A 14,989-nucleotide genomic window follows, 5' to 3' on the forward strand; every position below is an offset into this window, starting at 1 on the left:
AATAAAATAGCGTAGGCAGGGATTATGGCAAATTGATCACAGCATGGTCACACAAGGGAATCATATACCTGTACATAAAGTAACTTGAGACCAAGAGCTTCTGTACAAGCTTTGGAGATGGATTCATGGGTGACTCAACAGCCTGAAAAGTCTTAAAAAAGAATCAGTGTTCTGAAATGAGAAACTACCAACACTGCCGAAACCTATAATTTTCTTGTAAATCTCCAGTCATTTATTTTATGTGGCTTTCACAGAGCCTGAAACAGTCTCTACTTTGTGATTTTTTTCCTTGCCTTTCTTTTAAGAGTAAGCAAACTGAGAAAAATATCTAGAAGTAAAATGCTTTTAATCTTGTAGCATCTTCTTAGTGAACGAAGGTTTCATTATTAGCCATAATCCCCTCCCCACAACATGAGAGATTTACATTAGAAGCACACCACATTCATACCCTATCTTCTAAGCAAAGGAAAATTTTCATACGAGTTTACTCCAGTTTTACACTGTTACAATTCCTGGGAATTAATTTCTTGATAACTAGCATAAAGCCAAAGTAATAGAGTAGTGACTAGGGTTTAAAGCTTGCTATCAAAACCCCAAATGAAGAACAGTGAATTTCCATTCTGCACGGGTAATTCTGCAGGTATGGATAGCCATGCCATGACTGTGGAGGTACTTGACTTGACTCCACATATGCTAGTTCAAGCAAGCTAATAAGCATGGGATCACCTTAGTTCTGGAAACAGAGGCCTAACCTGGATTTTACCCTTACGTTATTCCAACCACTCTTCCTCCAATTCATAACAGTGAAGAGCTGAGACAAGTTCAAACTCACAAACTTTAGTCAAATGCATATGTAACATAAGTTTTGACTACACGAAGACAGACCAAACCCCTCAGCAATCTCCGTAAACTCCAGTACATACTTTTCACACTAATCCAAAAAATCAGAGTAACCATATTATTATTCTAAAAGACACATCTAAACACAAACTACAATAATCAGAGGGGCAGTGCAACTGGTCAAATTATTTAGAAAATCCATACAGGTACAGAGTAAACATCCGTGAATGAAAATTAGAGAATATGTTCAGGATATTTCTGAACACCAAAAGTTAATTTCAGCTCCTGACAGTTGCAATTTTTCCATTATGCTCAGTTAGATTTTTATAATTTTTCAGAAGTAATTTCAAAGGTATAGGAAGGAATCAAATTTTCAGCGTGGGAATTCAAAATCCAGAGGTTGTCTTCCTCTGGGCTTGTTACCCAAAACAGACTGCATCCTATACAGCGCATTCCAAAATGCACTCCAAGGTGACCCAAGGGCAAAAATAAACGATGAACTTTCTCAGCAAGCACGGAAATCTACTCCATCCCCTCTTCAATTTCAGGACTACTTAATTTCAAAACTCTTTGAAAGATACAAGAAAGACAGGACATGCAAAGCCTGTGCTTTTACTGCTAAGCAATAAAAGCATAACGAGGTGATCGTTTAGGGCCTGATAGAAGCTCACCGAAGTCAATACGATCCTTTCTGTTGATTTCAGTGGCTTTTATACCAGGCCCTTAAACAGACTGTTAAAAACCTCTGAATGAGTGATTTTGGCTCAGTATCACCACACCCACCCCATTTTGCTGATTGGTGTTTGTTGGTGATTTGGCAAATGCATTTACACATAACACAGCAGAAAAGACAAAGTTCAGAAATAGCACTTTGTCAGTCAAAATCACTTGCCTGGTGTTAGACAGTCAAAACTATTAAGCACTGGCTGCTAATTTCAGCCAGTTAAATGTTGTTGCAAATGAAAGATGAAGCATTGCATGAAGCCATGCTAAAATGGATAGAAGGATGGTTACTTACCAACGGGGCGAGCTGTTGACATTACAATGGTGTAGTGAGAACATAAAAAAGAAATTAAAAAAAGAAAAGAATATCTGTCAGAATGCATGACGTGTAATGTTACCTTCCACTCTGGATACTACCATGATTTCTAACCCCTCAAATGACGGCCTAAGTATAATGTTTACTGTTGTTACTGTTTAGTCACGTGCCACTATCATCACATTTACTTGAGCATAGCATCTGAACAAGCTGACTGGAACCATTCTCTGAGAAACATTTTTATTATCTTCACATGCCATTATCAAGTATCATTGTTAATGCCTGATAAAAGAAAAATTGCATTGCATTAGCACAAACTTTTAGATCCCAATGAACACATCAATTTAAGCCTCAAGACTGCCAAATGTCATGCCAGTAGATGCAAAGCGTTTGCTTTCTGAGTCAAATACCAATTGAATTTTAAGCATGGCCAGTCAGTACAGCAGTAAGGGCTACAGAAAGCCCAGGACAGTTTTTCTCATTCAGTAACAGGCATGAAAGCTTACAGCTCACTGCTTTTGCCTCACTGACAGTGCTGATGAAAATATAACAAATGGGCTGAAATGGTTGTAGGGATTTCAGCCCAGAACCTCCCAAATTACTGCTTAGATAACTTCTACTTCCTAAAAAAATTGCTGCTGAATGATCGACAGGTTAATACTGTCTCAGGTTGATACCAAGACAGAAAGCTGCTGCTGCAACAAGTGATTTCTTGGTTATAGCAACAGCCCTTCATTATAGTTGTGCCGGGGAAGAGGGCTGTCAGTCTCTCTATTAACAAAATATAGACATCCCCTTCCAGAAGAGCTGAGAAGTTGGACATAAAATTGACTCCGGGTTGCATCTGGGTAGGCCAAACTTCCCTTATTTTAGCAGTAGAAGTAGTTACACGTTTCAGAGCAACAGCACACATTTTTTTCTTTTTTTCTTTTCTCTCTCTCTTGTTTTATTATTTTTTTTTTTTTTAAAATCAACCAGCTCTGTATGCTTATGTGCAGGTTAGGGTCAAATGTAAGATATGCAGATCCAGAGGTAACACAGCATGCAAGGACCTTCTTAGTTCTCAACCTTTCTGTGGCTTTATACTTACTTTGGTGTACCCACTTCATTTAACTATTTCAAGCCTGCTGCCCTTCCTCACCCATCATCTATTTGACCACTTTCTGTCTTCTAGTATTATGGACATATCCCTTCTTCTGCAGAGAGACAAGGAATGAGCGATGTGCACCTTTCCAAGAGAGGGCATGAAGGCTGAGCCACAGAATTCAAATGCTGTTATTGTTTGTGACAGTGTAACACAAACTCCCTGACTGCATTGTCATCCCCTGCTTTGAGAAGATGGAGCCACGAATGGGGGAGCTAAGGATAATGCTGCTGTTGCCAGGTTTGTAGCTGTAGCTACATGACACCTGCAAGGACCAAGGCACTCTCAAAGTAAATTTTGAAGTGCTGTGTGTTTTTGTTCCTCTACATGATGAGTGGTTATGGTAAAAGCAGTTTCAGACAAAACAGGCAGAAGATTAAGAATTCAGAATTAAGGCTTCCTTTAATTAAAAGGACCATTGTTCACGGCCCCTTTAAAGTCAAGGGGTGTTTGCCCAGCCCTTTGTTTTTGGAAAATTCAGAGTAATAACCTTCTCCATTAAATTTCTTGGCTTTTCTCATTTTCTGTCAAATCCTGAACATTTAATATGCTTATAATATTGTGGCTTCCTTTGAGTTGGATAAACACTATGAATTTGACTATAAATGACAAACCCAGGGGGGGAAAATACCTAAGATAATGAAAACCTGCTTTTACTGTAGGAAAATCAATTAAATTATATATTTCCTCAGGTTTTTTTCACCTTAATTTCATCAGGTTCAGGGTTCAGTGATTTCAAAGGATTTTTTGCTTCAATCTAGCTATTGTTTATATCACAAGCGTGGGTAGCAAATCTAAAAGGCTTGCTCCAGTAATGTATACACAGTTCTAGGAGTATTTAAGGGCTATCAAATTGGTTGCCAGATTTATTGGGTACCATGATTCTGCCTGTGACAAAGGAACAGAGTGAGAGTATTTCTGGGAGTTCATTGTAGTGACTATTTTTCTCACATTACAAAATGGAAGAAAAATCTCTTACACAAGCATGTAGCAGGTAAACCTATTTCTTCCGCTTAAAACGGGAAGAGCTGTCCCTTATTGTCTAAAGTGAACACTGAAGTAATATTTCAGCAGATGGATTACCACAACACTCTCTTTTCTTTGTTATATACTAACATCTTCTCCCCCCCACAACCCCCCCTCCCAAGCCACTTGGTGCTTTTTTTTTTCTCTTTGAATTCAGCAAATTAAACTGAACTGTGTCCATGCATTAAATGGATGGAAATGGAAGCTGGCCTCTTGGGTCAGTTGACCCCAGTTCTAATAAAGCAATCCACTGAGACTTTGAACATTTGATTTAATGTGTATGAAAAGAAAAGAACAGATAAAGCTAAAAATGTTTTTATTAACCTTTCACAGCTCTACTGAAAACCGTCAGCATGCACCACTAAACTGTGAAATAGCGTCTGCATGATATCCATTGTGCCAAATTGCTGCTTATCTTTTGGAATGAAGTAATAACGATTATATGCTATTTACTCATATGGAAATATTAGCCTAAAAACTTTTTCTCTCCCCACAATCTTTAGCATGTCTATATCTACTGTCACAAAAGACATTTTGGCAACTCATTATTCTACTGGTCTCAAAACCTCCTTACTACATCAAACAGCAGCACATAAACACTGAGTGGATACTAGAGACCAAGAATATTTTAGGAGACAATATGTTAGTCTTTACCTTGTAATACTTACAAAATTTATTTAGGATTTTCATTTTCCTTTGGCTGGGGTTTATCTTTCAGATAAAGAGTAATGGTAGAGAGTTTAATTATGGCAGAGCTAATTGCATAAGAATACTATCTGAATTATGTTTGGCATTAATAAACATAGCTACTTACTATACTTCTTATACCTATTAGAGAAAGGAAGGTGAGTAATAGCCTAAACTGATGGCTCACATATTAAAGTCTATGCTCACAGTTATGTAGTGCTTGATTATGCATATATATACACATACATATATATATATGCATCTGTTCCTCAATCAAGAACACTGGAACAGCTCTTTAACTTCAGGGAGATCCTATCCTATTGGAGTAAATTAAAATTTTGCCCGAGATATCAACAGCACCAGGATTTCACCTCTAAATCAGTGCAGTACCCTCAATTGCAAAGGGTACGTGAAACCCAAACGAGGCCAGGTAAGGATGTGGCCCCTTTTGTCGGAAAGCAATTTCTCCCTATAGGACACAGGCCCTCCCTCCATGGGATCGCTCACCTCGCACAGTGAGGGTAGCAGAGGCTTCCACTTTTCCAACTCGATTCTCAGCAATGCATGTGAAGGTTCCTTCATCTGTGCCCGTGGCCTTCTTAATGCGCAAAGTGTAGTCATCTTTGATGTCATACCTGCGTTACAGAAGAAGAATGAAAACTCTTTCTGTGGACAACAGAAATGAATGAAAACTCTCACCTGGAATATGCCAGCCTGAATCTATTTTGGAGCCAACTTTGGAAGATAAATTAGTATCTAGCATTAGATAATTCCACCAAGCATTAATCTTCATGACATTTTTATTGCACTCTGCATTAGTTAGGAACTTTACATAAAATTAGTATTGCTATGTTCACTCAGTATTAGGGCTTTATTAATAATATCATTCACTTTGTCCTTGATCTAGAGCAATAAGATAAAATTAAGCTATCAGACATCAGTTATCAATACATGACAGCTCAGGTTTATCATGCCTTTAACTATGTGAGCTACACATTTTACCTTGTGCTGATTTGGAAATTTCCCTTTATATATACTTTTTCTCTACAGCAGCAACCCCTTAGGGAAACTGTGAGCATGTTGGTAGGATCTGACACTACACTCTTACAAAAAATGAAAAATATATTTAAGCTTTGGAAGGTGACATTTATTAAAGAGGTACATTAAAGGAGATTTATCAATTTCACAGAAATACAACAAAATCATTCAGTAAGGTTGAACAAAAACATTTTCTCTTTCTTAAAAGAAATTAGGAACAATTCAGTTATGCTTTGTCCATTTTCTTGTTTCTACTATTGCAATAATTCTAAAACTATGAGGATGTATAAAACTTGAAATAATACAAAGTACTTCAGCATGCAGCGTACATTCATTCTCAAGGCATTTAGAGTGCTTACACCTAGAAAAATATTTACAGTTAAATTGTTATTATCCTGCAGAAGTCATGTTTAACAAACTATTTTAGGCTCTAATCCAAAGCTCATTAAAGTCAATGGGAGACTTTCTAATGCACGAAATTTCTTTGGCTCCCAAATCAGGAAAACCCTGGTTTTCAGCATGGATATTTTACTCTTTTGTAAAATTATTTTCAAGAACACTTCTTCTAGACGTAATAAGCCCATGATACCTCAATTAAGTTACCTTGAATCTAGAATTAAGACTCAGATTCTCATGTGAAATAGGAACTTGAAACTAAAGAAAGATTGAGACTTCAGGAGACATAAATACTCTTTCTCACGGTATATACACTCGTGACATAACTTCTGATTAATTTACCTTCTTTTTGTTATACCGTAAAGACCTTGTAGACTTGTTCAGAAAGCATACTGAAATCGTTTGGAAGAGCACCCTTAAATGTTTTGATGAATAAGAATGTAATGCAATTAGTTACAGTAATGTTGGGAGGCCCTATGAGTATTTTATAATACTTTGGGAATCTGGAACATTAATTTATGTGTATATAACATATATTGCTATTGGATCCTTTAGTACAGATTTGTAGAGAGAGCACTGTGTGCTAACAGACTTTAAAGCATCTTAACACAAAGGATCCTTTATGTTGAAACCTGTAAAGTTCTGTTACGTCTAATTAAAGCTCACAACATCAATTAGAGCATTACTAGCAATTCTAGGAATAAAGAGAAGTCAAGACATCTTTTCACACTCACCACAATACAATACAGCTTCATTCTATATTCAGTAAGTCCATTTTCATCAGTAGCAAAAAATAAATTAAAAAAGACCAAATTGAGGCTAACCATTCTGTCAGAGATAAACACAAACACATATAATACCCCTTTCGTTAGGAGTCACGCATAACTATAAGTATATGCAGTATCTCAGGTTTAACTAACAAATCAGAAATATGACAAGGGGAAGAATAAGTAGATACCATGGCAAACTTCAGAAACTTTTAGGGACAATTTTTTTTTGCTAGTGTCGCACCATTGTGGGGACAGCGGGGAGCTGGGATGCTAGAGAACTTAATATGCAGTTTCTGGAGCAGTACAGAGCTATTGCAAATACATTCAACAGCCATATGCAGTTGAGGCACATTTCTTCTCGACTGCTCACAAATTATGTCATTTTGCATGCTGTGCAGCACTAGTCAATTGCAAATAGAAATCACTGTTTTCATAAGAGAGAAAAGGCAAATTGTATCCCTTAAAAATCTCAAGAACATGACAACAGTATCCTGCAAATATGGAGCAGTTATTTGTCTTGGACGACCACAGAGTTGCAGATGAGAAAATGCTTATTTTCTTGACGTGAGGCCAGTCCTAGGGGACTAAAAATATAAAGCTGTATTCAGCTCCTGTAAGGTGAGAAAACTAAGATAAGCCATAATATAAATATGATTTGGATATTAGAATCATAGTTATAAAGCTGGGCAACAATTAACCATTTATTTAATTTCCTTTTTTTCCCCCCCCAGACAAATAACATCCCTGTGGTTCACTTACCGCTGCCCACATAAAAACAGACAGGCAGCAGGACTGTATCTGACTGAGTGGCTGTTTGAACAGGGATGCAGGTAGCCTGGGACAGGGGCCCCCAATCTGCTGTGGGCTGCAGCTGACTCGCTCTTCTTCATCTCACCGATGTGCTGGTACCGGCATGCCAGCCAGCTGCCTTGGAGGCTTTGGCAGTCTTTATGCTTGCATCTGCCAATCATGCAAATTGTGCAAAGGCTGCTGGGGGAATGAGCCAGCTGCATGGCATGCCAGGACGCAGAGTGAGGGTACAGCCATCATCTCCCACTTGGTTCGTGAAATGGAGGGTGGCGTAAACGTGTCACTATCACGGCCCAGTTACCAATTACTTCAAGGAGAGGTCCAGCTCTCCAAGGCTGCCTCTCCAGCAAGGCCACACTGGGTTTTTGGACTACCCTGACAGAATGTGCCATCTAGCAATTAGATTCATACATAGATGGACCCATGGGACATTATAACCATCTGCTGTCCTGAAGTATTGATACGTCATCTGTTCCACCCACATTGTCCCCAGAAGTCACCACAGTTCAATGAAAAGCTTTGACAGATGAAGCAGGCAGGAAGGAGAAAGGAAGAAAACTGGCTTTTAGCCTGATCCATGCAGCACAATGAGCTTGTGTGAGAAAGGGACTGTGAAGTAACAAGGAGTGAATACGTTTTCAGTTTTTCAAGCATCCACTTGAACAGTCTTGAACAGTGTCTTCTCTCAGTCCCAGAGCCTCATATTCCCACAGCAAGATGTTTCCACCTGAGTTTCTGGAGTTCACTCTCATCTAGATTAGTGCTACTGAACACTTGGGAACCAGGATCAGGGCCTCTCTGACTGCTAATACCAGTCACAGGCAGAGGGTACAAGACTCCTGGGTTGATGAGGGAGTGGTGGAAAACCACAGCTTATTGGTTAAGTTGGTCCTTGAAGTTGCCGGTGCGCTAAGAAGGCAACGTCTTCAAAATATGTGTTGTGTCAAGAAACACCTTCTGACATATTGCCAAAACATTGCTGACTCCTAACCAACTAATGCCAACATTCAGCTAAAACTGTAGGGCGTCAGACATCAGTTTCACATGTTTATGGCCATCTAATTGATTTTAAGTACTTCTCTTTGTTAAACATTTGGAGGTGCTTAACCTTTCAGCTCAGTTTACACTTCAGCCATCAGACTGAGCTGAGAGAGGTCTTTTAAACAGCTACTCAGCCTATGCCTAGATATAAATCAGCCACTTTTGGGCACCACATTACATAATTTCTGTTCTACAAGTAATAGGTAGAGCAGGTCTGCCTTTAATTAACCGAGAAGGAATGGGGGCAGGGGACTGGAAAGGAAGAAAGAAACAGAGAAACAACAAGCAGATGAGAAAACACTGCTGGTGAGGAAATTCTAATAGAAATTGGGTGATTTTGAGTGAAATCTGGCAGTCTCTGGCACATATGAATGCATTCATTGTTGCTAGTTTTGATTAATGACAGTTGTACAATAGTGTGCTGACAGTCACTGCCATACAGACACTTTTTTTTTTTGATATGAAACACTGCTGAAAATGCAACCCAATCAGATTTGGCCCCTGAACAACATGTGCTATCATCACTGTACCGTGAATTGAGATTGATTGGTAACCAGCTGTGACAAAGTGGGAAAAAGAGCCTTGTCTTTTTCAAGAAAAGAAAAGAAGAAAAATAAAAAACTGAATTGTGTCAAAACCATTACCATCTGCTCAACCAAATAACAAATAAAGCAAAACACATTAACTGTTTTTAAGTACCACAAATTAATGTACTGAGGTTGGATTCATGCATTGGCTTAAGCATCTAAGAATAATCTTGAATTAAACTGGTTTTGTCACAGTTATCATTTTTTCCCCCCTCATTCAAATGTGTATCTGTCCATACTCAGCAACCAATCTCTCATGGTTATCAAATTAAAAAAAAAAAAAAAAAAAAAAAAAAGAGAGAGAGAGAATTTACTCAACTTAGAGAGATTTAGCAATATGCTTTTTTTCCATTTGATATACATTTCACTGGGTGCTTCACAGAACCCCTAGAATTCCAGATTTTCAAAAAAGTGCATGCAGCTATGCGTAAAAATATATGCACCCTTTTGTTGTTCACATAGCAAAACTGTGTTTGCAGCTGGAGTCATTACATTTCTAGAGATCCAAGTGGGTCTAACTAACTGCTTCAGCTGTGGATTTTAAAGTTATGAGAATGTATTACTGAATTTAAAAAAATCCAACTTAAAAAGATATATTACTTGCTAAGGGGAGCTTGCAAGAGAAAAAGTCACATCTTAACTGTTGTGAACTGATGTTGCTGGCCTCAAAAATTTATATCAGTTTATACCAGGCACCTATTTTCTCCTAAAACATTACTGTAAATAAATAATCATAATAATAATATCTATAAAATAGAATCTTTGTACGTAGGCTTTGTAGGCTTTCGGTTTTTTAGAGATGGCACAAAAATGACTTTGCTCTATTTTCCTTTGCCTGTTTGCCAGGCTATTTTGCAAATCACGCACAAAGCTTCAAGATTACTCACAACATCAATGATTAGGGAGCCGAAATAGAGAGATGCTACTGGCCAAAACCAGAGCAAACAGGAGGTAGTTAAGGAGGCTTAAGCTTCTGTCTCCACTTCTCTTTTGTGGCGCTGGCACTTCAGCTCCCATCATAGTGCCATAGCTTTTCACTGGCTCCTAGACTATCTGCCAGATGGAGGGAGCCAGGGAGAAGCTGCAGTGAGATCGGAAGCATGAGCTCGTTACTTGCTTCAGCCTTGCGTGATCCAGAAGCAGAATGGAGAGCCTCCATTCCCAGCAGTGAAGCATCCACCCCTACTACCAGCTCCCTTACAGAAAATGTCTTTTTTTCACTTCCATCCCATGCACTGATAAGTAGAAGAAGAAAGAACCTATATGAAAGAACCTATATGAGTGACAGCTTTTGGAGGGGAAGATAAAGCAGTCTCTGATTTTCTTTCCCTAGCAAAACCTGAATCAGTGCCACAGAGAGCATGAAGTTATACATTTGTGTGCGCTGGTCTCAGATTACTCTGTTGCACCACTGAAATCAAGGCTGTTTCTGCTGGGTGGCTCTAAGACACTGCTTACAGCTATGATAAATTGAGCTACCAGGGAGCTATCCCCAAGGTGCTGACAGGACGGATGTCACTCACATCTACACGTCCAGATTCCCATTTATTCTTTGGCTACGCCATTCATGCCAGAGAAAGGTATAAGGTAATGTGATATTACCTTGAATTTCTTAGTGCAAGGCATATATGCAAGCAGTCACGTAAAACGATTCATTGGCCTTATTCCAACAAACCAGAAAAAGAGCTAAGTAATACAGGTTACTATTCACTATCGTGTTTTTTTTTAAATATACTGACAGCAGGTTCTGCTTTAGTCCAAAATCTTTTACAGGTTGTTATCAGCAGATTATTTGTAATTTCTTATGGTGGACACTCTCAATTGCAATAATATAAAACAGAAACCCACACTGCACTGTGTCTTAAACCAAGGCATTCAATAAAGTGGCCTAAATCTCATAAAAGAGGTCTCTAACAGTTACAGTCATTGAACCAACATTGTGAAACCATACCTATGTCCAAGGAAACGGTGTTTTCCAACTTCTCTGGAAGCATTACACTATGCAGTACCACTCTTACATACAAACATCCATACATGAATCCACATAACTAGTTCCTCACAAAATCAGTAGCCATGCACTAAGACCCAGAAAAAGAAAAATGAGACTGCTTTTTTTATTCCCATTGAAATAATTTGGAAACACATAGAAGTTAAGAACAAAACTTATGTTTGGGAATCAGTGACTCGGTAAACTCTTATCTAAACTGATGCACACTCCATCTCTGCACAAAGAAGTACTCATAGGGAATTACCACATGATAATTACCCCAAATGGGCTTCTGATTTGATTTTACTTCCAGACAGGGCTCCACATTTCAAAAACTGGAATGTCGGTGGAAGTATGAGCTAAGAGACCACGTAATGACTTGGCATGGAGACCTATCCTCCTGTCACCAGAAGTAGTCCTTTCCCTCACAGATGAGGCACATTTGTCAGGCACTTGGAGTGTTCTGTATTATTAATGTCTATGTCATAAATTCATCCATCAGAAAAGCATCCTTGATTCTCTAGGGTTATCTGCTCAGCACATGCCACTGAAATGAATTTTAAGGAAGAGCAAAATACTGGTTTTGTCCATTTCTGTTTTTAAAAAATTCACATGATACTGCAAGGACTGGAACACAGTAAGAAGACCTGAGCCCACACTGGCACCTTGCACTCACTAAATATGGCTTGATGCCTTTTCTTTTAACATGAGCACACAGGTTATGAGTAGTTTGAAAAAAACAGAACTTGTGTTGGCCTGCCAATTCTTATTTGCCTTCAGCATGATGAACGATTATGATAAACTTGTCAGAGAACTAACTGAAATATTTTCTAATCTGTATTTCGAATCAGGAACCAACCTTGAAGTGCTAATTAAAGATGAAGTCATGCTAATATTTTAATGAAAGTGTCTTCAATAATACAGTTGAGCCAGAAGTCATATTATTAAAAAGTACATTTGGCTACTGTTAAGTAATTCTCAACATAGGACTTACCAACAGGAACTGGAAAGTAGTTCTTAGGGATAAAACTTTAGCCTTGCAGTATTTTCACTGACAGTTTTTGTCTGGTTGTTTTTAACTGCAATGACAACTTTTATATCCCATGCAGGGATGGAATATGTTAAAGCAGAAGAAATCCCTGCAGGCCAGCCATTCCAGTATCATCAATGATGCTGTGGTCAGAGCTCTTGAATCTTACTCACACTTGACGGTAACTACCAACTTCCCTCTCCCTGCTCTCCTGAGGGTTTTACAGGAAAACTGCATGGTTAACACCTTTACTTTTTCATTCTATAATTTTAATAGTCAATAAACTGATAACAGTGAGCTTAAGCTGTCTATTTTTCACGAAAACAGGCTACCTCAATATTCTGAAACTTCTAAATACAATGTGTAAACTATGTGGTTAGTAAGCTTTTACTTAGTATACTCTGCTTTTCTGATGCTAAAGAAAGATTCAAGCACTAGAATGGGTATTTTGAGTGAAAGTCTACATAAAGTTTCCTTAGGCCTCCTTCCTGCAAGACCATTTATTTACTGCAGTCTTCTGTGAGTGGAAAATTCAGAGAAATCCATGTCTGAGCCTACTACTACTGGCATTAAATTTTGTTTCAGAATTCTGCTAGAGACATCATTAATTCTCTGAAATTTAACAACTTTAGGATGTTAAACAAGACAGAACAAAAAAATAAAGCATTCTCTTGAGACAATCCCATTTCAAGTGCACTGCCAGTGATCACTTCATAGATCACCAATAGTTCACATAGCATAAAGAGAAAACATGTAGGCAGGACTGCCAGTTGACACAATTCCTTTCTGGTTGCTGTCCCTGGACTTGTAAAGCTATTTTCCCAACCTTGACCTTCCAGTTGTAAGCAACTGGAGACGGTTTCCATGCATCCGCAAACAGACCGCCTGAAACAATAGCTCTTCTTCAGCTCTGTGGTGAGAACTGACACTTAACATGAAGCCAATTTAAATGTCAATGTTATTAACTGTTTCTCTGCTGATCACTCTAGCAGAGCCATGTGTCTAACACTTTTGCTCACAGCATTTAATGTTTCATACAAATTGAATGGCAGATAACTGCTGGGTTAGGCTATAGACCTCTGGGATAACTGTGGGACGATGTGTTTTCAGGACATTATTCAATGTCATGCCTTGAGGGATTTTAAATGTCAAAAAACACACTAATTTACACTTTCACTTGGCCATGCATTCCTCAGAAAACTAAGGAAAATTTTTCCACTTACAGAGCAAGAAGGGATCACTGACAGGCAAAACATAATCAGAGGAGAGAGATCCTCAACGAAAAGAACAAACAGGAGGGGATACCCCATCAGCACTGGGGTACATCATCTTGATGCTATAGGCACAAAAGTAAACCAAAGCCCGCCTCCCTTTTACCCCTCATCATCTCTCTATCTCTAAATGGTATCTCTGGCTTTACAGGAGAAATTTCCTCAGAAGATGCAACATAACTGTTAAGAAGATGCTTACATTGCACTCCGCTGAAATCTGCCTGTGTTCAGTTAGGCTACACGGACCCTCCACAAGTTGAACTGCAGCTTGCCCTGTGTTAGCCATGTGCTGCATTAAACCCAAGATAACAACACCCTCTGCAAACCACCTCTACTCCCTCCAGATGTACATAAGAATACAAACAGCATATTAAACCTCTTTCTTTCACTGTCTCCTTTTGACAAGCTATTAAGAACATCCAATCTTCTCCCCTATGCTCCTCATAAAGGGACTTAATCTCTCCTTGATGCTTTAGCTTAGGAAACAAAAGATGGGCATGCAGATCATACTGGATCTAACCAGAGGTGATGAATAGTACATGTGATACAGCTAATATGAAAAACATCCTTTTTCCCTGACCCTTTATTTAAAACTGTTAATTGTTATTAATTGCATCAGAAATTTGCTGATGTAACCAAAGATTATACCCATTACACTACTAAAACACACTCTTTACTCTAATTAATTTTCAATACACATTAGACTGCATTTTGTTACAATCTGCACAGAGATTAACTCAAGCAAAGCACACAGCGCTGTAGTGTTATTAACTCATATTTCATTGAAAGGTCATTCTCCCCTTGGTTGTATCTAGAGGAGGCTGTAGTTAAATACCTCACTATCCCAACCACGGAATATAAATAGAATTATGTAGCACCGTGTTTATTCTTAAAAATTACTGTCTCTGTGGCTTACAGGGTCTTGTCTTGCAATCACAGAGAAATACAAATGCAGAACATCTCTGGCTATCAGGCCCTTTCTGGATCTCCTCTTAAAAATCTAACATTTCTGAGTTTATTGGGATAAGGTTGGCTGTCGTTGTATTTAAATCCTTTTCAAAGATTTACACCTGGAAGATGGTGAAAACGCACACGTATAAGAAGTGTGACAGATGGAGCTTCTGCTCAGGCTATGCGTACACAACTACTTTTCAGGCACAAAAAGGCCACCCTTAAAAAGATAGCAAGACTAACATCTACACAGACTTTTGTTGTTGGATGTAACACACATCTTAGAATAAGTCAAGTTTGAACTCTCAACTGCAGTTATGGTTAAACCTCTGTGTCTGTCACTTATAGCAGTTAATCAAAATAAATATAAAA

The 14,989-nt window shown here is 38.5% G+C and overlaps 1 protein-coding gene across 9 annotated transcripts in view; it reads right to left on the reverse strand.

The window, feature by feature from the left end:
* ROBO2 (roundabout guidance receptor 2) overlaps positions 1-14,989 on the reverse strand; it is a 464,996-nt gene that overhangs the window by 119,505 nt on the left and 330,502 nt on the right. For 8 of the 9 annotated variants that reach the window (XM_064469834.1, XM_064469806.1, XM_064469815.1 and 5 more), the window contains exon 6: positions 5,244-5,371. In XM_064469834.1, the coding sequence (XP_064325904.1) occupies positions 5,244-5,371 (128 nt within the window). Of the gene's footprint in view, positions 1-1,858; positions 1,896-5,243; positions 5,372-14,989 lie in introns of those variants that run through there. The other variant, XM_064469841.1, reaches the window with a different exon arrangement.

The sequence above is a fragment of the Phalacrocorax carbo genome, chromosome 1 (genome assembly GCF_963921805.1).
Source record: "Phalacrocorax carbo chromosome 1, bPhaCar2.1, whole genome shotgun sequence".
Taxonomy (NCBI): Eukaryota; Metazoa; Chordata; class Aves; order Suliformes; family Phalacrocoracidae; genus Phalacrocorax; species Phalacrocorax carbo.